Below are 20,742 nucleotides of genomic sequence, written 5' to 3' on the forward strand. Positions count from 1 at the left end.
AGAGAGACGAGGTCTGAATAAGACAGAGACAGAAAGAATGGCCGGGCGTGGTGGCTCACACCTGTAATCCCGGCACTTTGGGAAGTGGAGGCGGGTGGATCACCTGAGGTCAGGAGTTCAAGACCAGCCAGGCCAACATGGTGAAACCCCGTCTCTACTAAAAATACAAAAATTAACCGGGCGTGGTAGCGCATGCCTGTAATCCCAGCTACTCAGGAGGCTGAGGCAGGAGAATCGCTTGAACCCAGGAGGCGGAGGTTGCAGTGAGCTGAGATCCCACCATTGTACTCCAGCCTGGTGTGGGCAAGAAAGTGAGACTCCCTCTCAAAAAAAAAAAAAAAAAAAAGGTACCAGAGGGAGAGAGACAGAGCCAAACAGGGGAGCGACCCACACTCTGCCTTGGTGGTCCCTCTCTCTGGCGGCTGGAGGGGACAGAGGTCTGCAAAGCTGAGAACCCCAAGGGACTCACACTGGTTTCTGAGCCTGTTTTCCTAGTCACAAAGGATAGCCTCTGCCTGTGATGGGCGCTGACACACGGGGCACAGTTCCCCATGTGCTCCTCAAAATACCTCCACCATCAGCACAATCATCCTATAAGACAGGCACAGCCGCTCTCCCCGTTCTCCAGATGTGGAAACTGGGGTCCACACAGGTGAAGTCATGTTGCGTTCCAGAGGCGAGATTTGAACCCATGTCCGTCCGGAAGCCTTGGAAGTGAGGCTGTCCATGCCTAACCTGCTCATTTCCCATGGGACAGAGGACGTAATCGGAGAGCCACAGCTGGTAAAGTGACACATGCGTGGCCCTGAGTCTTCATTCTCCCCTGCACGCACATCTCTCGCAGGCATTTTGCAGTTCCCTCTAGTCAAGAGGTGGAGTCTAGGCCGGGCCTGGTGGCTCTTGTTTGTAATTCCAGCACTCTGGGAGGCTCCCAAGTAGCTGAAACCGCAGGCGTGCACCACCATGCCCAGGCAATCTGTTTGTTTGTTTTGTACAGATGGGGTCTTGCTATGTTGCCCAGGCTGGTCTTGAACTCCTGGCCTTAAGTGATCCACTCGCCTTGGCCTCCCAAAGGGTTGGGATTACAGGCGTGAGGCATCGCGCTTGCACCCGGCCAATCAGTATCCTTATTCGTGACTTATGAGCTTCAAATTGGTAAGAATTTGAAATATTGGAATAGACACAAGAACTCCAGTTGGTGGCTCTGTGTTTTTAAGACTTTATCATTAAAAAAAGAAGAAATTAGAGAAGGGAGGTGGGGGGACAGGAGGGTGAAGGAATCTCTCCAAAATGTCGGATCCGGGCGACCCTCCTTCCCTGACTGCCCAGCCACCCCGTCCCTTCTCTGTCCCGGCGGCGAGGCCCTAGCCGCCATCTTCTGGCAAGGCCCAGGAGCCCAGCTCAGGTCCCAGGCAGAGGTGAAGGCAGAAGTGGGGCTCAGGGCCTGGAGGCCTTGCCGGTGTCCTTGAGAGCCTCTTGGATGGGCACTCATGTCCCAGCAGGGCCCTAGGGAGGTAGGCGTTGAGCGGAGGGGCCTTTGGAGGTGGGGTCCTGAAGCTGGAGGACCAGGCGGGAACCAGAACCAGGTGTGCGGCTGCGGGTCACAGCTGGAGGCTGGGTCTCTGGAGAGAGGAGGAGATGCCAAGTCAGGAGCTGGAGGGGGCCTGGCCTCATCCCAGCCCATCTGTGCATCCCTCATCAGCCCCAACGTGAGGGGGACACAGAGTGGCTGGCAGGGAATGGCGCGGGCATGTGCGAGGGCCACAGAGAGAAGAGACGCAGTGATGCGAAAGAGGGAGACAGAGAATCAGAGTGGAGGTGAGGGAGGGAGACCTACAGACTGAGACAGAAACAAAGAGAGAGACAGGCAGAGTGGGACAGAGAGAGACCTGGAAGGAATCAGAGAGAATGACATGGGAAGAGAGAGAAGGAGTCATACGGAAATAGACAAAACAGAGAGAGAGAGAGAGAGAGAGAGGAGGCCAGGTGCGGTGGCTCACGCATGTAACCCCAGCACCTTGGGAGGCAGAGGCAGGAGGATTGCTTGAGCCCAGGAGTTCGAGACCAGCCTGGGGAACAAAGTGAGACCCCTGTCTCTACAAAAATAAAAATAAAAATGAATATTAGCCAGGTATGGTGGTGCATGCCTGTAGTCTCAGCTACTTGGGAGGCTGAGGCCAGAGGATCACTTAACCCAGGGAGGTTGAGGCTACAGTGAGTCATGCTCAGGAGTGGAGAGACAGAAAAGGAGACAGAAAGGAGTGGAGAAAAGAGCCCACTGGGCATCCAGGCAGTGGGGTGAGAAGGCCCCTCCATCACTACTGATCCAAAGGTCCCCTGACACTCACTCCAGACCATCCCCATCCATGCTTGGCCATGGCAGAGCTGAGTCTCCCACTGCCCTACTTGGCCTGGATACACCTACCTGTCTCTTTTTCCCAGGCTCGGCCTCCAGCACCCGCCTCCACACATAAGCCCTGTGCAGGCCTCCACTCTCATTCTCAGGGCCTTTCTGCTGGCCCTGAATTCATTAGCCACCTGTCCGGCCACCTGCCTCAACCCAGCCCAAGGAGAACTTCCTCCTTGTGTGCAGGGGGCTGGGACTGTCTCACAGCCACGAGACTTCCAAGCTCTCCTGGCCTTGGCACGTGCTATTCCCTCTGTAGACGCTCCTCTCCTGCCTCACTCCTCCCATTCTTCTGGTCTCACCTGCAAAGTCCTCTCCTCCAGGCAGCCCTCCTTGAATCCTCCAGTCTTGGTCAGATGCCCCCTCCTTCAGGAAGCCCTCTCTAGGTCCTGGTTGGACCTCCCCCCATCCCAGGTCCATCACCCACCCCCTGTGAGCTCCTCCAGTTCCTGGGCTTCACCATTCCAGTCCTGCCCATTCTGGAGCATCACCATCTGGGGATGGGTCTGTCCCCTTCACTGGACTTTGTGCCCCATGAGGGCAGGGCTGGGGCTGTCATGGTCACTGTTGTGTCCTCACTATCACCCAGCACAGGGCTGGGCACAGAGCAGCTCAGGGGATGGATGGACAGATGGATACTAAACTAAGGAATTGGGACTTTGTCCAGGTGGCACTAGGAAGCCACAAATGGTTTAATCCAGAGAGAGTCAAACTCGGATCTGTGCTTTGGAAACTCCTCCCCACCTGGGCCTTTGCACATGCTGTTCCCCCTGCTTTTGTAAGCAGGGTAAGTAGACCTGTGCAAGTGACCTCTTCTCTCTGAACCTCAGTCTTCTTATCTGTGAAATGAAGACTGTAATAGTCTCTCCCTTTCAGGGTCATGGTAAGGACTAAATGAGAAGATGCTGTAAAGTGCCGCCAGCATACCAGGCCACAGGAGACTCAAGGCCTGGGAGAGTCAAATAATGCCCCCCTTCCACATTACTCCCTACTCTGCGCAGCGGACTCCTATTCATCCTTCAGTGCCCCATCCAGAGGCCACTTCCTCCAGGAAGTCCTCCCTGATACCCCAGAGATAGCTGATGACTCCCTCCTATGGGGAAACTATGTTTTATTGTTTGAACTGTGGCACTGGATTGTCACTGGGGTTGCCAACTTCCCCACAAGACCAGAATCTTCTCAAGATCCAGACCCTACCTGAGGCACGTCAGGATGGAGTGAGGGCTCAATTTTTTTTTTTTTTTTTTTTTTTTTTTTTAGACGGAGTCTCACTCTGTTGCCCAGGTTGATCTCAGTTCACTGCAATCTCCGCCTCCCGGGTTCAAGTGATTCTCCTACCTGAGCCTCCAGAGTAGCTGGGACTACGGGTACACACCACCACACCTGGCTAATTTTTGTATTTTTAGTAGAGATGGGGCCAGGCTGGTCTCGAACTTCTGACCTCAGGTGATCCACCTGTCTTGGCCTCCTAAAGTGCTGGGATTACAGGCGTGAGCTACTGCGCCCGGCCAAGGGCTTAATTTGTGTTTGGACATGTATCATAGATGAATGGGTGTATGTATGTATGTATGGATGGATGGATATAAGGTGGTGGGTAGGTGGATATATGGATAATGGGATGTGTGGGTAGATGGATGGGTGAGTTGATGGGTAGATGGGTGGATGCCTGGGTAGGGAGGTGGGTGAATGCACACATAAACGGGTAGATGTGTGGGTGGTTGGTCAGTGTGGAGGTAGACGGATGAGTGGGTTGGTGAGTGGAGAGATGAATGGAATAAGTGGGTGAATGTGTGGTCAGATGGGTATTGAGTGGGTAGGTGGGTGGACTAGGTTTGGATGGATGGATTGTGGGTGGATGAGTAATTGAGTAATGGATGGATAAAGATATGGATGGGTAAGTGAGTGGATAGATGGATGGATAGATGGACGAGGAGGACGGATGATGGATGGATGGACAGATGGATGAATGAAACATCTTCCCATCAAGCCTCAGGGAACCCGCAGTACAGGGACCCAGGCTGACCCACTACTCTGGATGTGCCCACGCTTGGAGTCCTGAGGTCTAATGGAAGTTTGAGAATTACACAATTCCTAGCCCTTAGACACTCACACCTCTCCTGCATCCAGCCTCTATAGATAATGCCATTCTCCTTCCAAGTTCAAACTCATCCCCACTGATCCTGGAAGACAAGAAAGGAGGGTAAGTGGGTCTTTCAGAGACACCCCCAGATGCCTCTAAGTCTTCCCCACCCCTTCCTACACCAGGGGATCCCTCTACCAGGATAGACTGGGTCATAAGAAGGTGCTGGCCCTTTAGAAAAAGTGGAGCCTTCTGAGGCGTTAGGCTTGAAGTCTGGAAGAAATGAGGTTGTAAGGAAAAGGTGGGGGACCAGGAAATCTGTCTTGGCATCACCTGCTCCCCACTAGGCAAGTGACACACTGTATTCCGCTTGAATTGAATCTCAGGTGGGCATCTTCTAGCGGGGCCTAGCTAAAGCGGCGGGGCTTACCCGGAGGCCGGACGGCCACGTGTGGCTGCGTCTCGGTGTAGCCTCCGATGGGCTGGCCCTCTGGGCTGAAGGCTGCACCCTGCCCTGCGAAGGGGGTTCAGAGGTGCAGGCTGAGCTCCAAGAAGCCCAGGACCCGGCTTTGACTCCCTCCCAAGAACCCCAGGCTCTCTGTCCCCGCCTTCCCCCGTACCTGTGCGGTTGGATTGATCGATCATCGGTTGCACGATGCGTCTCCGGGCATTAATGAACCTGGGAAGCGGTCATGGAAACGGAGGGGAATGAAAAGAGGGAGTGGGAGAGAGGCCAAGACGAATGCAGAGCGGGCCGGGAGGACAGCGGCGGGGGAGGCAGGGCGGGGCGAGCAGGGGCAGCGGCTCCGCCGGGCTCGGGGTCTCCGTCAGCACCGCGGACAGCTCCCGGGCTCCCGCCCCGGGCCGGCCCGCGGGCCCTCCTGGGCCACTCACCAGTTGTTCACTTGCAGGATGGTGAGCCCCGTGTCCTGCGCCAGCTGCTTCTTCTGCTCTTCCGAGGGGTACGGGTGCTGCGGCCACCAGCAAGGGTCACTCTGCCTGCCTGGCCGGCCGCAGTCTGAACCCTAAGGTCTGGCCCACAGGGGCCCAGGGGATGGGGAGCCCAGGCAGACATGTGGGAGAGCCGGCGCGTCTGAGCGTCTCTGCGCTCCCCAGGATGGAGGCCAAGGGAGCCCCAGGCTTGGGACAATTACATGCCTGCGAGCCCCCGCCTGTTCCAGCAATTAGAGGTTAATTGGCCAGATCTGATTAAAGAGACCGTATTGGGGGAGGGGGGCTCCTGTGACATGGAGGAGGGGGCTTCACTGGCGTGGGGGAGGGAAGCAAAGCCCAGCCCCTCCCCCTCTGAATCTGTCAGAGTCTCTGTGTGGCTCTCCCCCATCCATTTATTTATTTATTTATTTGAGATGGAGTCTTGCTCTGTCGCCAGGCTGGAATGCAGTGGCGAGATCTCATCTCACTGCAACCTCCGCCTCCGGGGTTCAAGGGATTCCTCTGCCTCAGCCTCCCCAGTAGCTGGGACTACAGGTGCGCGCCACTATGCCCGGCTAATTTTTTGTATTTTAGTAGAGATGGGGTTTTACCATGTTGGCCAGGATGCTCTTGATCTCCTGACCTCGTGATCCACCTGCCTCGGCCTCCCAAAGTGTTGGGATTAGAGGCGTAAGCCACTGCGCCCAGTCCTCCCTATCCATTTCTTTTTCTTTCTTTCTTTCTTTTTTTTTTTTTTTTTTTTTTTTTTTTTTGAGACGGAGTCTTGTTCTGTGGCCCAGGCTGGATGGAGTGCAGTGGTGCGATCTCGGCTCACTGCAAGCTCTGCTTCCCAGGTTCACGCCATTCTCCTGCCTCAGCCTCCCAAGTAACTGGGACTACAGGTGCCCGCCACCGCGCCTGGCTACATTTTTGCATTTTTAGTAGAGACGAGTTTCACCGTGTTAACCAGGATAGTCTCCATCTTCTCACCTTGTGATCTGCCTACCTCGGCCTCCCAAAGTGCTGGGATTACAGGCATGAGCCACCACGCCCGGCCCCTCCCTATCCATTTCTTTATTTCTCTTTCTCTTTTTTTTAAAACAGGGTCTCCCTCTGTCACTCAGGCTGGAGTGCAGTAGTGCCTTCATGGCTCACTGCAGCTTCAACCTCCCTGGCTCAAGCGATCCTCTAGCCTCAGCCTCCTGAGTAGCTGGGATCACAGGTGTGTGCCACCATGCCTGGCTAATTTTTTTTCTTTTTAGAGATGGGGTCTTGCTGTGTTGCCCAGGCTGGTCTCGAACTCCTGGGCTCAAGCGATCCTCCTGCCTTGGCCTCCTAAAGTGCTGGGATTACAGGCATGAGCCACTGTGTCTGGCCCTCCATTTCTCTCTCTGTGGCTCTCACATTCTCTCTCTGTCTCACTATCTCTGTGTGTGTGTGTCTCTGTCTGTATCTCTCTCTCTCTCTCTGGGATTCAGTCCCTCCCTGCCTCCGAGTTTCTGTCTGTCTCTGTCCCTCTGTGACTCAGCCTCTCCCTGTTTCCATCTTGCTCTGACTTGGTCTCTGTGTCTCTCTGTTTCAGCCTCTTCCTGGCTCTATTTTTCCCCTGTGTCCTTGAAGCAGTATGGTGCAGTGGTTAAGGCCAGACTGCCTGCATTTGAATCCACTTCTGGCTGTGTGACCTTAGGCTAGTCTCCCAACCTCTCTGTTCCTCAGTCTCCTCCTCATCTGCTAAATGGAGATAATAGTAGCTCCTCCCTCCAAGGGTATGCTGGGTAGATGGTGGGTGGGTGGATGATTGATGTGTGGGTTAATGGATGGTTTGCGGGGAGGACTTAGTGAGTTAAGTGTCCTGAGCAGCACCTGCACACAGGTGACACTCACTGCTGCTGGATCCTGTCACAACTCTCCACTTCCAAGAGAGTCTCGAAAAATTTCCCGCCATCTCAGTCTCCCATTTCTGGGCGTCTCTGGGGTTTTGGTCTCTGTGGCCCACCCTTCTCCCTCTCTCCATGCCCACCCTGCACCCGGGCAGCAGGGCTCTCACCGACAGGTGCTGGAACAACCAGGCTCGCATGATGTTGGTGGCCACCTTGGGGAAGATCCCCCTCTTCTTGTTTCGCCGTCGCTCCTGGTCCAAGTCCTCATCTTCCCCACCAGAACTGGGAGAGGCCACGCTGGTGTCCAGCCCATCTCCTGAGGGAGGGCAGGCATGCTGTGTGTGTGGGCAGTGAAGAGTGGAGGACCAGAGGGCCCTAGGACTCTCCCCCAAGACACCACTCCACACCCCAGCCATCTCTGCCCTTCTGCAAGTCCTACTTGCAGTCTAACTTCAATCCTCTGGCTGATTCCCATGTTTCCTTTCCACCTCCCAAGATTCTCACCTTGGTCACTGGAGTTGTCACCACTCTGGGAGGCCAGGCCCCCGCTGGATGGACCTGGGGTCCCCAGATGTACAGACCCGCTATCCTCATGGTCTCGAATCCATATATTATTCTAGAAAACAAGAGTTAGCAGTTAGTGCCAAGGCGGCTGGGCACCGTGGCTCACGCCTGTAATCCCAGCAGTTTAGGAGGCCAAGGCGGGTGGATCACAAGGTCAAGAGATCGAGACCATTCTGGCTAACATGGTGAAACTCCGTCTCTACTAAAAAATAGAAAAAATTAGCTGGGTGTGGTGGCACGCACCTGTACTCCCAGCTACTCAGGAGGCTGAGGCAGGAGAATCGCTTGAACCCAGGAGGCAGAGGTTGCAGTGAGCCAAGATCGTGCCACTACACTCCAGCCTGGGTGACAGAGCAAGACTCTATGTCAAAAAAAAAAAGTTAGTGCTAAGGCTTGAGGCATGGACTCTGGAGCTAGGACTCCTGAATGGGAAGCCAGTCCCTGCCTCCCTCCTGGCTGTGTGATCTTGGGCAGGTCACTTCCCCTCTCTGAGCCTCCGTTTCTTTAATTGGAAAAATGAAGGACAGGACCAGGCACAGTGGCTCACGCCTGTAATGCCAGCACTTTTGGAGGCTGAGGCAGGCAGATTACCTGAGATCGGGCATTTGAGACCAGCCTGGCCAACATGTTGAAACCCCATCTATACTAAAAATACAAAAACTAGGCCGGCTTGGGCACGGTGGCTCACGCCTGTAATCCCAGCACTTTGGGAGGCCAAGGCAGGCGGATCACTTGAGGTCAGGAGTTGAAGAACAGCCTGGCCAACATGGTGAAACTTCGTCTCTACTAAAAATACAAAATGAGCCAGGCATGATGGTGGGTGCCTGTAATCCCAGCTACTCGGGAGGCTGAGGCGGGAGAATCGCTTGAACCCGGGAGGCGGAAGTTGCAGTGAGCAAAGATCGCGCCATTGCACTCTGGCCTGGACTGGGTGACAAAGTGAGACTACGTCTCAAAAAAATAATAATAAATAAATAAATAAAGCAAGAGAAAAAGAAAACAAAGGATAATAATAGTCATGACGGAGTGTGGCCAGTATTCAATGATGAGTTCATCTACATAGAGGCTCGAACAAGACGACCTTACACAGGTCTATGGCATCTTATCTAAAATCCTTGGGGCCAGAGGTGTCTCAGGATTCAGAACATTTCACATTTTTAACTTTATTTTGAGTAAGTGTCTCCTTCTGTCGCCCAAGCTGGAGTGTAGTTGCATGATCTAGACTCACTGCAGCCTTTGCCTCCCGGGTTCAAGTGATTCTCGTGCCTCAGTCTCCCAAGTAGCTGGGATTACAAGTGCCTGCCACCATGCCTGGCTACTTTTTGTATTTTTAGTAGAGACGGGGTTTCACCATGTTGGCCAGGCTGATCTCGAACTCCTGGGCTCAAGTGAGCCGCCCACCTCTGCCTCCCAAAATCTTAGATACGAGGTGTGAGCCACTGCGCCAGGCCCATTTCACATTTTTAGGCAGTAAATCAGCGCATACACCATGCAGTTCGCAGCCATCCCAGGCAGGCTCTGGGGCACAACCTGGTCATCAAACTCATTAACATTTCCACAGCAACATGGATGAATATTTAACTAAGTAGAATAAATAAAGGCTATAAATAGCCCCTCATTAGTTCAGGTCCGTTTTTGCTGCCAAATGAGTTTGCACTAAATTTATGGGACAAAATGCAAAACTTTGAAGTTTCAGAGATTGTAGCCAAGGGGTCTCAGAATTGTAGGTAAGGGGGTCTGGGGCTGTATTATGTATTATCTTTCTCTTTTTCTTTTTTTTTTTTTTTTTTTTTTGAGACGGAGTCTCGCTCTGTCGCCCAGGTTGGAGTGCAGTGGCGCGATCTCGGCTCACTGCAAGCTCCCCCTCCTGGGTTCACGCCATTCTCCTGCTTCAGCCTCCCGAGTAGCTGGGACTACAGGCGCCCACAACCGCGCCCGGCTAATCTTTTGTATTTTTAGTAGAGACGGGGTTTCACCGTGGTCTCGATCTCCTGACCTTGTGATCCGCCCGCCTCGGCCTCCCAAAGTGCTGGGATTACAGGCGTGAGCCACCGCGCCCGGCCTTTTTTTTTTTTTTTGAGACGGAATCTTGCCCTGTCGCCCAGGCTGGAGTGCAATGGCATGATCTCGGCTCACTGAAACCCGCACCTCCTGGGTTCAGGCGATCCTCCCGCCTCAGCCTCCTGAGTAGCTGGGATTACAGGCGCATGCCACCATGTCTGGCTAATTTTTTGTATCTCTAGTAGAGATGGGGTTTCACCATGTTGGCCAGGCTGGTCTTAAACTACTGACCTAGTGATCCACTCGCCTCAGCCTCCCAAAGTGCTGGAATTACAGGCGTGAGCCACTGTGCCCAGCCTTCTTTTTTTTTTTTTTTTTAAGAGACAGAGTCTTGCTCTGTCACCTAGGCTGGAGTGCAGTGGTGCAATCTTAGCTCTCTGCAGCTTCAAATTCCTGGGCTCAAGCAATCCTCTCGCCTCAGCCTGCCAAGTAGCTGGAACTACAGTTGCGCCTGGCTAATTTTTCTTATTTTTTGTGGAGATGGGATTTCACGATGTTGTCCAGATTGCTCTCGAACTCCTGGGCTTAAGCGATCTTCCTGCCTCGACTTCCCGAAGTGCTGAGATCACAGGCGTGAAGCCACTGCAGCCAGCCTCGGTGTTTCTTTATGCAAACTCCAACATGCTTTGAGGAACTCGACAATCGGTAGGATTTACCCTCCACCCAGCTCCGTGCACCAGGAGGTCAGCTCACCCATATGGACTGCAGTAACACTTCTTCTTCAGTTTAAGGTTGGGTTAAATCTGCCCAACCTGTGGTTTTAGATTAGCTGTATTCTTCTACCAAAAAATCTCAGCCGCTGTCAAGCAATCTGCTCCTCTCTCTGGTTCTGGTGACCACGCCCCCTCCCACCCTTTTTTTTTTTTTGAGACAGAGTGTCACTCTGTTGCCCAGGCTGGAGGGCAGTGGTGAGATCTCGGCTCACTGCAACTTCCGCCTCCTGGGTTCAAGTGATTCTCCTGCCTCAGCCTCCTAAGTAGCTGGGATTACAGGCACATGACACAACATCCAGCTAATTTGTTGTTGGGTTTTTTTTTTTTTTTTTTTTTTTTGAGACAGAGTCGTATTCTGTTGCCCAGGCTGGAGTGCAGTGGCACGATCTCTGCTCACTGCAAGCTCTGACGCCACCCGGGTTCACACCATTCTCCTGCCTCAGCTTCCCAAGAAGCTGGGACTACAGGCGCCCGCCACCACGCCTGGCTAATATTTTTGTATTTTTAGTAGAGACGGGGTTTCACCGTGTTCGCCAGGATGGTCTCGATCTCCTGACCTCGTGATCCGCCTGCCTCGGCCTCCCAAAGTGCTGGGATTACAGGCGTGAGGCACCGCGCCCGCGCCCGGCCATTATTGGGTTTTTTGTTGTTGTTTGTTTTTTTGAGACAGAGTCTTGCCCTGTCACCCAGGCTGAAGTGCAATAGCGCGATCTCGGCTCATTGCAACCTTCGCCTCCCGGGTGCAAGCGATTCTCCTGCCTCAGCCTCCCGAGTAGCTGGGATTATAAGCACGTGCCACCATGCCCGGCTAATTTTTTTTTTTTTGTATGTTTAGTAGACACGGGGTTTCACCATGTTGGCCTGGCTGGTCTCAAACTCCTGACCTCGTGATCTACCCGCCTCAGCCTCCCAAAGTGCTGGGATTACAGATGTGAGCCACTGCACCCAGCTATCACCAGGCTACATTTTTTTTTCTGACTGCAGTTTGAAGGTTTGGTTGTCTTGTATGTGACACTGCTGTCGCGATTCCTGTGCGAGTGGGTATAAGGCTCCAGGACTTGGCCAGGCATGGTGGCTCAAGCCTGTAATCCCAGCACTTTGGGAGGCCGAGGCGGGATGATCACTTGAGGTCAGGAGTTCGAGGCCAGCCTGGCCAAATGGTGAAACCCCATCTCTACTGAACATACAAAAGTTAGCTGGGCGTGGTGGCAGGCACCTGTAGTCCCAGCTACTCGGGAGGCTGAGACAGGGGAATCGCTTGAACCTGAAGGCAGAGGTTGCAGTGAACTGAGATTGCACCACTGCACTCCAGTCTGAGTGACAAACTGAGACTCCATTAAAAAAAAAAAAAAGGCTCTGGGACTGTGTCTGGGTGCGTCTGGCTGTGGGGTGGTTGTCATGTGAGTGTATCTGAGGCGGTGTGGAGTGGGTGTGCGTGTGCTGTAAAGATGTCATTGCCAGGTGTGTTGACAGTAGGATTGCCTGGGTGTGGCTCTCATGTGACTTTTCCTCAAGGCTTCGCCCCTCTACTCTGTACATAGCCGTGGCGAGTCGGGATCCACACGGCTGTGCTGTGCTGTGCGTGTTTGCCGTCTGGTGTCCTAAGTGGATAAAACTGTAGTGAGGCTGAATCTGAGATGGTGCCACCTTATTGAGTTGCTTCTTTGGGTTTCTTTGTGGCCCCATCTGAGCCTGTTGAGTCTATTTCCAAGTCTGTGTGGATGAGTGTGGGGCCATGTGGCTGTGAGTGGTGTGTGTGCGCGATCTCAGCTGCAGCCCGACTGTTATGTGACCAGGGTCACGTGTGTGCAAGAGGGCGCCGTGGTCAGTCCGGGCCCAAGCGTGGTTATATCTGAGTTTGCCAGGCAGGACCTCGGGCTGTTGGGCTCTATGTCCATCTGTGTGGCTGTTTTGTGTGGCTGGAGCGGGGGTGCGTATGTGGTGGACACACACATAATTGAGAACGGCGTGCAGAACCCGGCTGTGTGTTCTATGCTGCTGTCGTATGGTTGGGGGTGTGTGTGTGAGTACACGGTGGATGCTACTGTCCAGCTATGAGCAGAAATGGCTGTTGCTGAGTTGGTGTGGCTGTGTGTGGACCTGTGTGGGTGTAGCCGAGTCTGTGGGTGGCATCTGCAGCTGCTGGTGTGCATGTGTGTGCACCGTCACCCAGCCGCATCTGAGTCTGCACAGCTGTTGTGTAGTGGGTCTGTGGCTGTGTGTATATGCGTGCCCTGTGATCAGGCTGACTGTGGCTGCATCTGAGGCTGTGTAGTGTGCATACACCTTCATGCAGTGTCCAGGCACAGCTGTGGCTGCAGGGCGATATGCCTGGTGCCCGTCCCAGGCCCACCTGGTCTGGGAGGCTGGGGCAGGAGGCTGGGTAGTCCTCGAAGTCCTCCCTGCAGCTGCCGTCCCGATCCTCGATGACCAGGTCGATGGGCATCTTTCCCTTGAGGCAGGTGATGTAGCGGTGACAGAAGTTGTCGCACAGGTCGTGGACCTGGGGGGGCACCGGGGTACTGGGGGGGCCACCCGGGGGGGCAGGGCTGGGGTGCACAGGGACGGGGGCAGCATTCTGCTTCAACTCCAGTGGGGAGAGAGCTGGAAGGTGGGAGGCAGAGGCGACAAGATGGGGTGGGATGAGGTGGGCAAGTGAGGCTGTTGGGGGGTGAGACGCACTCACCTTCTCCAGCTCCAGCAGGTGGAACCGCAGCACTTGGATGGCCTGGATCATCTGAAAACGTGGGACAGGAGGTGGGGGAAGACAGAGGGAATCGGGGGAGGGAGAAGGGAGGAAGAAGGAAGAGGAAAAGAAGGAGGAAGAGAGGAGAGACAGAGAAACAGAATGAGTGAGATAAAATGACAGGGACAGGGCGACAAAGACACCAGGCGCAGAGGGGGAAAGAGAACAGAGATGCAGCGCAAAATTAAGGAAAGAGTGGGTGTTAGATTCAGAGGTAGAGACAAGAGTAGCAAGAGACGAAAAAGAACCCATCACAGGCCGGGCGCGGTGGCTCAAGCCTGTAATCCCAGCACTCTGGGAGGCCGAGGCGGGCGGATCACGAGGTCAGGAGATCGAGACCATCCTGGCTAACACGGTGAAACCCCGTCTCTACTAAAAAAAAATACAAAAAAAAAACTAGCCGGGCGAGGTGGCGGGCGCCTGTAGTCCCAGCTATTCGGGAGGCTGAGGCAGGCGAATGGCGTAAACCCGGGAGGTGGAGCTTGCAGTGAGCTGAGATCCGGCCACTGCACTCCAGCCCGGGCGAGACTCCGTCTCAAAAAAAAAAAAAAAAAAGAACCCATCACAAAGAGGGAATTCCCACCCTCTGCCTGTTGGCCCCCAGCTCCAGGCCCCGCCCACCTGCAAACTACATTTCCCAGAGCCCTTTGCCAAAGGGTTTGGCCAATAGGAAGCCCTGGCAAGAGCTTGGGGAGCAAAGGATGGGAGAAGCTGGGGTATTTCTCCCTCCTTTCTTCTCTATCTTCTTTTTTGTCTTTCTTTTTTGATATGGAGTCTTGCTCTGGCGTCCAGGCTGGAATACAGTGGAGCGATCTCAGCGCACTGCAACCTCCGCCTCCCAGGTTCAAGTGATTCTCCTGCCTCAGCCTCCTGAGTAGCTGGGACTACAGGCATGCACCACTGTGCCCGGCTAATTTTTGTATTTTTAGTAGAGACAGAGTTTCACCATGCTGGCCAGGCTGGTCTCAAACTCCCGACCTCAGGTGATCCACTTGCCTCGGCCTCCCAAAGTGCTGGGATTACAGGCGTGAGCCAACGTGCCCGGCCTCTTCGCTTTCTTTTTTCTTTTCTTCCTTTCCCTCTTTCTTTATTTTTCTTTCTTTGTTTGTTTGACACAGAGTCTTGCCCTGTTGCCCAGGCTGCAGTACAGTGGCAGGATCTCGGCTCACTGCAACCTCTGCCTCCCAGGTTCAAGCGATTCTCCTGCCTCAGCCTCCCGAGTAATTGGGACTACAGGCGAGTGCACCACGCCCAGCTAATTTTTGTATTTTTGGTAGACAGGGGGTTTCACCAGGTTGGTCAGGCTGGTCTCGAACTCCTGACCTTGTGATCTGCCGGCCTTGGCCTCCCAAAGTGCTAGGATTACAAGCATGAGCCACTGCACCCAGCCCTTCCTCCCTCCCTTTCTTCCTTCCTTCCTTCCCTCCCTCCCTCCCTCCTTCCCTCTCTCCCTCCCTCCCTCCCTCTCTCCTTCCCTCCCTCCCTGTGTTTTCCTTTCTCTTCTCTTTTTTCTTTTCTTTTTTTTTTTTGAGACAGTCTCGCTCTGTCGCCCAGGCTGGAGTGCAGTGGCACGATCTCGGTTCACTGTAAGCTCCGCCTCCCGGGTTCACACCATTCTCCCGCCTCAACCTCCAGAGTAGCTGGGACTACAGGTGCCCACCACCACGGCCGGATAATTTTTTGGTATTTTTAGTAGAGATGTGGTTTCACCGTGTTAACCAGGATGGTCTCGATCTCCTGATCTCGTGATCTGTCCATCTCAGCCTCCCAAAGTGCTGGGATTACAGGTGTGAGCCACGGCGACTGGTCTCTTTCTCTTTTTCTAGCTATCTATGAGAGACAGGGTCTTGCCCTGTTGCCCAGGCTGGTGTGCAGTGGAGCTGATCAAGGGTTACTGCAGCCTCGACTTCTTGGGGCTCGAGTGATCCTCCCACCTCAGCCTCCCAAGTAGCTGGGACCACAGGTGTGTGCCACCACACCCTGCTAATTAAATGTTTTTGTAGAGATGGGGTGTCACTACATTGCCCAGGCTGGTCTTGATCCCTGGCCTCAAGCTATCTCCTGGCCTTGGTCTCCCAAAGTGCTGGGATTACAGGTGTGAGCTGCCGCACCCAGCCTCCTCTCCTTGGGAAGCAGTCCCTGCGCTCACTTTGGCATGGGTACTATTCTTCTGACGGATGGAACATCAGACACTTTTTCAGCCCTATTCTGTGCCAGGTGCTGTCCCATGCACTTGACTTGCATTCACTCATTAAATCCCCACAGCAGCCCTCCAAGACAGAAATTACTACCAGCCACACGTCACAGACGGGACGCCAGGCACAGAGACGCAGAGTGACTTGCCCTGGGTCACACAGCTGGTGAGTGGCAGAGCTGGGATTTGAACTCGGGCCATGGGTCCCGTTCTCAGACTCTAGGCTGTACCACATGGCATGTGGGCAACAATCATGGCCATTTGGGAACATGGACCAGGTGGCCTCCTCTCTGCACCCCCTCAACCAACCCCAGGGATGGGGAGTCAGGACAGGAGACCCATCGTAGGAGGGAGTGTGGGGGAGAGCTTGGGTCTCACCAGATTGTCCAGTTCTGGGTTGGAGGAGAAGAGGGGCCTCTCAGAGCGAACCTGGGAGGGAAGAGAGAAGCCGGCAGGGGATGTCCCACCTTCCACCCAACCCTCCTCGCTGGCTCTCCGGTGCGGTGCTTGGCGGGTGGGGGGTGCCCACCTGCTTGGCGAAGGCAGCGATGTCCTCGTTGAAGGAATCAGAGGAGCAGACGTCGCCGCCGGGGGGTGTCCCCAGCCCAGCTCCGGCCCCGTCACGGGGAGAGCATGTAGCCAGTTCACATTTCTCAAAGACCAGGGCCAAGAGGGGGAAGAGCGGGTGTCTGGGGAGGGAGGAAAGGAGAGAGGTCGAGGGAGAGGCTGGGGGGTGAATGGAGGGGCTGCAAGGTGCAGAACAGCTGGGAAGGGGACAAGAGACCCGGAGAGGAGACGGTGACTCATACACAGAGACGGAAACAGACCCAGGGAGCAAAGAAACAAGACAGAGAGAGAGACAGGAGCCTGAGACCGGCCCCCACTCACCCATAGATCTCATCCTTCTCCCTCTTCAGGCCGTCACTGTCCACGCCTGGGGGCAGCAGCTGGGGAGGCCGGTGTGGGCCGTAGGGCCCTGGTGCCGCGGGCACTGCCTCTGGGAAGCCAGCCAGGGTTGCGGGGCCATCCGCGATGCCTGGGTAGTGCGGCAGCTCATCGTACTGGGCGAAGGTGAGAAGAGAAGGGGGAGCCCCAGGGAGGGGTCAGCACCCCGAGACTCAGCTGAGGAGCTTCTCTATCCTGGAACCCAGGAGATGCCTCTCTGTGTCCCAGAAACCTGCTTCTGGTCCCCAAGTGTCTGAGCCCTGCCCCTTTGAGCCCTCCAGGTCCCCCGGAGCTGTCTGGGTGGGAGTGAGGACCCCGTCCAGGCAGAGATTCCTGACATGCGGGCAGGAGGACCCAGAGGGAGAGAAGGCAGGGTCTGGCTGGGAGGGAAGAGAGATGGAGAGAGTGGCGTGAGAAGACGGAGACAGAGACAGAGATGGAGACAGAGACAGAGATAAGAGACAGAGACAGAGAGAGACAGACAGAGAGCGAAATCCATGGACACCTCCTGCAGGAACCGCGCATTGTTGTACACAAAGTACACACACGAAGCCTCCCCGTCTTCTATTCCATTTCACAGTTGGTAGATATGCACATTTAGAGTAAGTCTCAACAACATGTCACACCCCACTCACCACGTGAATCCACCACACACAGAGACACAGCCATACACACCAACCCACGTGCACGCTCGTGTGTCAGTCACACCCAAATCCCCCCCACACACGCACACATGCACACACGCACACACACACACACAGCCCAACACCAGGCACAGGAATGAATGCATGATTGAGACATTTAGCACATGAACGAATGAATGAACGAGGCATTTAGCACAGGGCCTGGCTCACGCTGTGAGCACTTGTTGCTGGAGAGGGTCACTAGGCACCACCACTGAGACACACTTTCGCACTCAAGAAAAACACCATTATGGGGTGGGATACCCGCATCCCGTCATCACAGAACCATGCACCTGGGAAGCCTGGGGCACCTTTCACTAGGTCAGGTCAAATCCCTCAGTGATGAAGACATGGAGGCTCAAAGAGGCAGCAGGACTCCCCTGGGAAGAGGCTAGAACGTTCCTGCCTCCGACCCTCGCCTGGCTGGGCACCCTGGCTCTGCGTGTCCCACTCTCTCCCTCTTCCTCTTCTCCTAACTTCTCCTGTGCCCTGAAGTTGAATCCAACTGCTCCCCGCTGCTCATGGCACACTCACCAAACTCGGTCCCCACAGCCCACCCAGAACCCCCAAAGCGGAGGCGCACCTCCTCCCCCGTCTCCTATGCCCGTTCCCATCCCCAGGGAGAGAGGCTCCCTGGGGCCAGCAGCCTGGTGAGACCGCCCCTCCCACCCCTGTCCCACTCCTAGCCCTGGAGAGGCAAGGGAGGCTTGGAACAAAAGTAGAGCGAAGAGAAGGACGGAGGAGGGCAGAAAAGGAGGGGGATGGTGAGGTGGGGGCGGCTGAGATGGAGGAGGAAGCCCAGGGACAGAGAGCAGAGAGACTCGGGGGCAGAGAGAGGGGGACAGAGAGGCAGAAAGAGGGGGGAGACCCGGGGCAAAGAGAGGGGGACAGAGAGGCAGAAAGGAGGGGGAGACCCGGGGCAGAGAGAGGGGGACAGACAGGCAGAAAGAGGGGGGAGACCCGGGGCAGAGAGAGGGGGACAGACAGGCAGAAAGAGGGGGGAGACCCGGGGCAGAGAGAGGGGGACAGAGAGGCAGAAAGGAGGGGGAGACCCGGGGCAGAGAGAGGGGGACAGAGAGGCAGAAAGGAGGGGGAGACCCGGGGCAGAGAGAGGGGGACAGACAGGCAGAAAGAGGGGGGAGACCCGGGGCAGAGAGAGGGGGACAGACAGGCAGAAAGAGGGGGGAGACCCGGGGCAGAGAGAGGGGGACAGAGAGGCAGAAAGGAGGGGGAGACCCGGGGCAGAGAGAGGGGGACAGAGAGGCAGAAAGAGGGGGGAGACTGGGGCAGACAGAGGGGGACAGAGGTAGGGAGAGACTGGGGCAGGGAGAAGAAGCTAAACGGTGGGGAGGAGGCGAGGCCCAGGGGCAGGAAGAGGGGACACCTGGGGGCAGAGAGGGAGCACAGAGGGACTGGGAGACCCAGGGGCGGAGGGAGGGGCAAGAGAGAGGTGGTGGAGAGGACGGATGGGCTGATGGGGGGCCAGCGCCGGAGAGGAGGGATGCAGGGACGGGGGGTGCGGAAGCGGCCGGGGCGCGGGGTCCCCGCCCTGAGACCTACCCTCCGGGCCATGGGCTGAGGCCGGCGGCAGCTCCCGGGTCCCTCCAGAGCCTGGCCGCGGGGGAGGGCGCAGCCCGGGGCCGCAGCCCCAGACGGCCCGCAGTGTCGACGCCAGGGGGTGGGCAGGAGGCCGGGCGCGCGCTCCCCCACCCCCGCCGCCGTCAGCGGCAGGCGCCGGGCCGGGTCGGGACTCCGCGCATGGACCCCGGCCCCCGCCCCCAGCGGGGGTCACGGCCAGGAGCGCATCGCCGCTGGGGCGGGGGCAGCAGGCGCGGGCGGGGCGCCCGAGGCCCCCTCCCCTGGGCCCCCCCGTCCCTCCCCGGGCTCGGAGGGAATCGAACTGTCCCAAGACGGACAGACCGGGGACCGCGAGGGGCTGGGGGCAGCCCGGGGCGGCGGGGGCTCCGGCGGCGGCTCGGGGGTGCTGGCGGCCGCGCTCCCCGTTCCCGGTCTCTCCCTCTCTGTGGTCACACCCGGAAGTTCCACGGCGGAGATGCTTAACCCACTGTCCGCCGGCGCGGCCGGGCGGGGCGGGGCGGGGCGGGGCTGGGGCTGCGGGTCCCTCCTCTCCCCTCCCCCCCCCTCCCCCCTCCCCCCTCCCCCCCCCCCCCCCCCCCCCTCCCCCCCCTCCCCATCCGCGCCCCGCCCCGCCCGGGCCCGCGGCCTCTCCCGGCGGCTTTTGTATCGGAGTCGCCCTGGGACGCGTCCTCCTCGGCCCCCGCCCCGCCCGCCGCGCTCGCTCCGGGTCGCTCTCCCCCCACCCCGCTCCGGGTCTCCCTCTCCCCTTGCCGGCAGCCACCCGCCTCTGTCTCGAGTTCTCCCCCACCTCTGTCTCTGTCTCTCTTCCCCCCCTCCCTCCACCCTGTCTCTTTTCTCTCTCATTTTCTCTCTGTTTTTTCTGTTTCTCCTCCCACCTCTTCCCGCCTCTCTCCCCCTCTGTTTCTGTCTCTCCCTCAACCCCCAACCTCTCTCCCTCTGTTTCTCTCTCTCCCCGCTTACCTCTCTCTCCTCTGTCTCTCCCCCCACCTCTCTCTCTCCCTCTGTTTCTCTCTCTTCGCTGTCTGTCTCCCCTCCACCTCCCATTTTCTCTGTTTCTCTCCCCCTCACCTCTCTCCCTCTGTCTCTCTCCTCCCCCTCACCTCTCTGTTTCTCTCTGTTTTTTTCTGTTTCTCCCTCCTCCCACCTCTACCCCCCTCCCCGTCTCTCTGTTTGTGTGTCTGTCCCTCTCCTCCATCTCTCTCTCCGTTTCTCTGTCTCCCCCCTTACCTATCTCCCTCATCTCTCTCTCCCTCTGTTTCTCTACCCCCAACTCCCACTCGCTCTGTTTCTCTCCCCTTCACCTCTCTCTCTCTCTCTGTCTCTTTCCCCCCTCACCTCTCTGTTTCTCTGTTTCTCCCTTTCCCCAGCTCTCTCCTATGGGACAGAATCAGAGGAGAGGACAGGAGGCCGGAAGGAAGCCAGCGCTTAGATTTTAGTTTCTCTTCTTGCCCTCACCCCTTTCCCTCCCTCCTCTAGGAGACAGGGGCCCCTGTGCCTGCGCCTGTGTGTGTGTGTGTCGGGTGTATGTGTTGTGTGCTTGCATGTGTGTGTGCATTGTGTGTGGTGTGTATGTGCCTGTGTGTGGTGTGTTTTCTGTTTGTGTTTTGTGTGTGTGGTATGTGTGTCTGTGTGTGGTGTGTGATGTGCATGTGTGGTGTGCTTGTGTGGTGTGTGCGTGTGTGTGGTGTGTATGTGGTGTGTGCATGTGTGTGTGTGGTGTATTTTGTATGTGTGGTGTGCTTTTTTGTGTGTGGTGTGTGCATGTGTGTGGTGTGTGTATGTTTTGGGTGGTGTGTGTGGTGTGTGCATGTGTGGTGTGTGTTTTGTGTGTGTGTGGTGTGTGTGTGCATACTCGCGTTGTGTGTGAGTACCTGTGTGTGTGCATACCTGTGTTGTGTGTGTGAGTACCTGTGTGTGCGTGTAGTGTGTTTTTTGTG

The 20,742-nt window shown here is 56.2% G+C and overlaps 1 protein-coding gene across 2 annotated transcripts; it reads right to left on the reverse strand.

The window, feature by feature from the left end:
* Positions 1 to 1,206: 1,206 nt before the first annotated feature.
* MEIS3 (Meis homeobox 3) lies at positions 1,207 to 19,314 on the reverse strand. Of its 2 annotated transcripts, none has more exons than XM_050772248.1 (13): positions 18,767 to 19,314; positions 16,467 to 16,639; positions 16,108 to 16,267; positions 15,957 to 16,007; positions 13,325 to 13,375; positions 12,992 to 13,090; positions 7,805 to 7,916; positions 7,468 to 7,616; positions 5,382 to 5,458; positions 5,108 to 5,166; positions 4,918 to 5,001; positions 4,518 to 4,587; positions 1,207 to 1,622 (listed from the first exon to the last, which is right to left on the reverse strand). In XM_050772248.1, the coding sequence occupies exons 1-12, from the start codon at positions 18,776 to 18,778 to the stop codon at positions 4,538 to 4,540; spliced, it is 1,077 nt and encodes a 358-aa protein (XP_050628205.1). In that variant the 5' UTR covers positions 18,779 to 19,314; the 3' UTR covers positions 1,207 to 1,622; positions 4,518 to 4,537. The 2 variants fall into 2 exon arrangements, with proteins under 2 accessions (XP_050628205.1, XP_050628204.1); XM_050772247.1 differs by having other exon boundaries at positions 12,992 to 13,141.
* Positions 19,315 to 20,742: the final 1,428 nt, after the last annotated feature.

The sequence above is a fragment of the Macaca thibetana genome, chromosome 19 (genome assembly GCF_024542745.1).
Source record: "Macaca thibetana thibetana isolate TM-01 chromosome 19, ASM2454274v1, whole genome shotgun sequence".
Taxonomy (NCBI): domain Eukaryota; kingdom Metazoa; phylum Chordata; class Mammalia; order Primates; family Cercopithecidae; genus Macaca; species Macaca thibetana.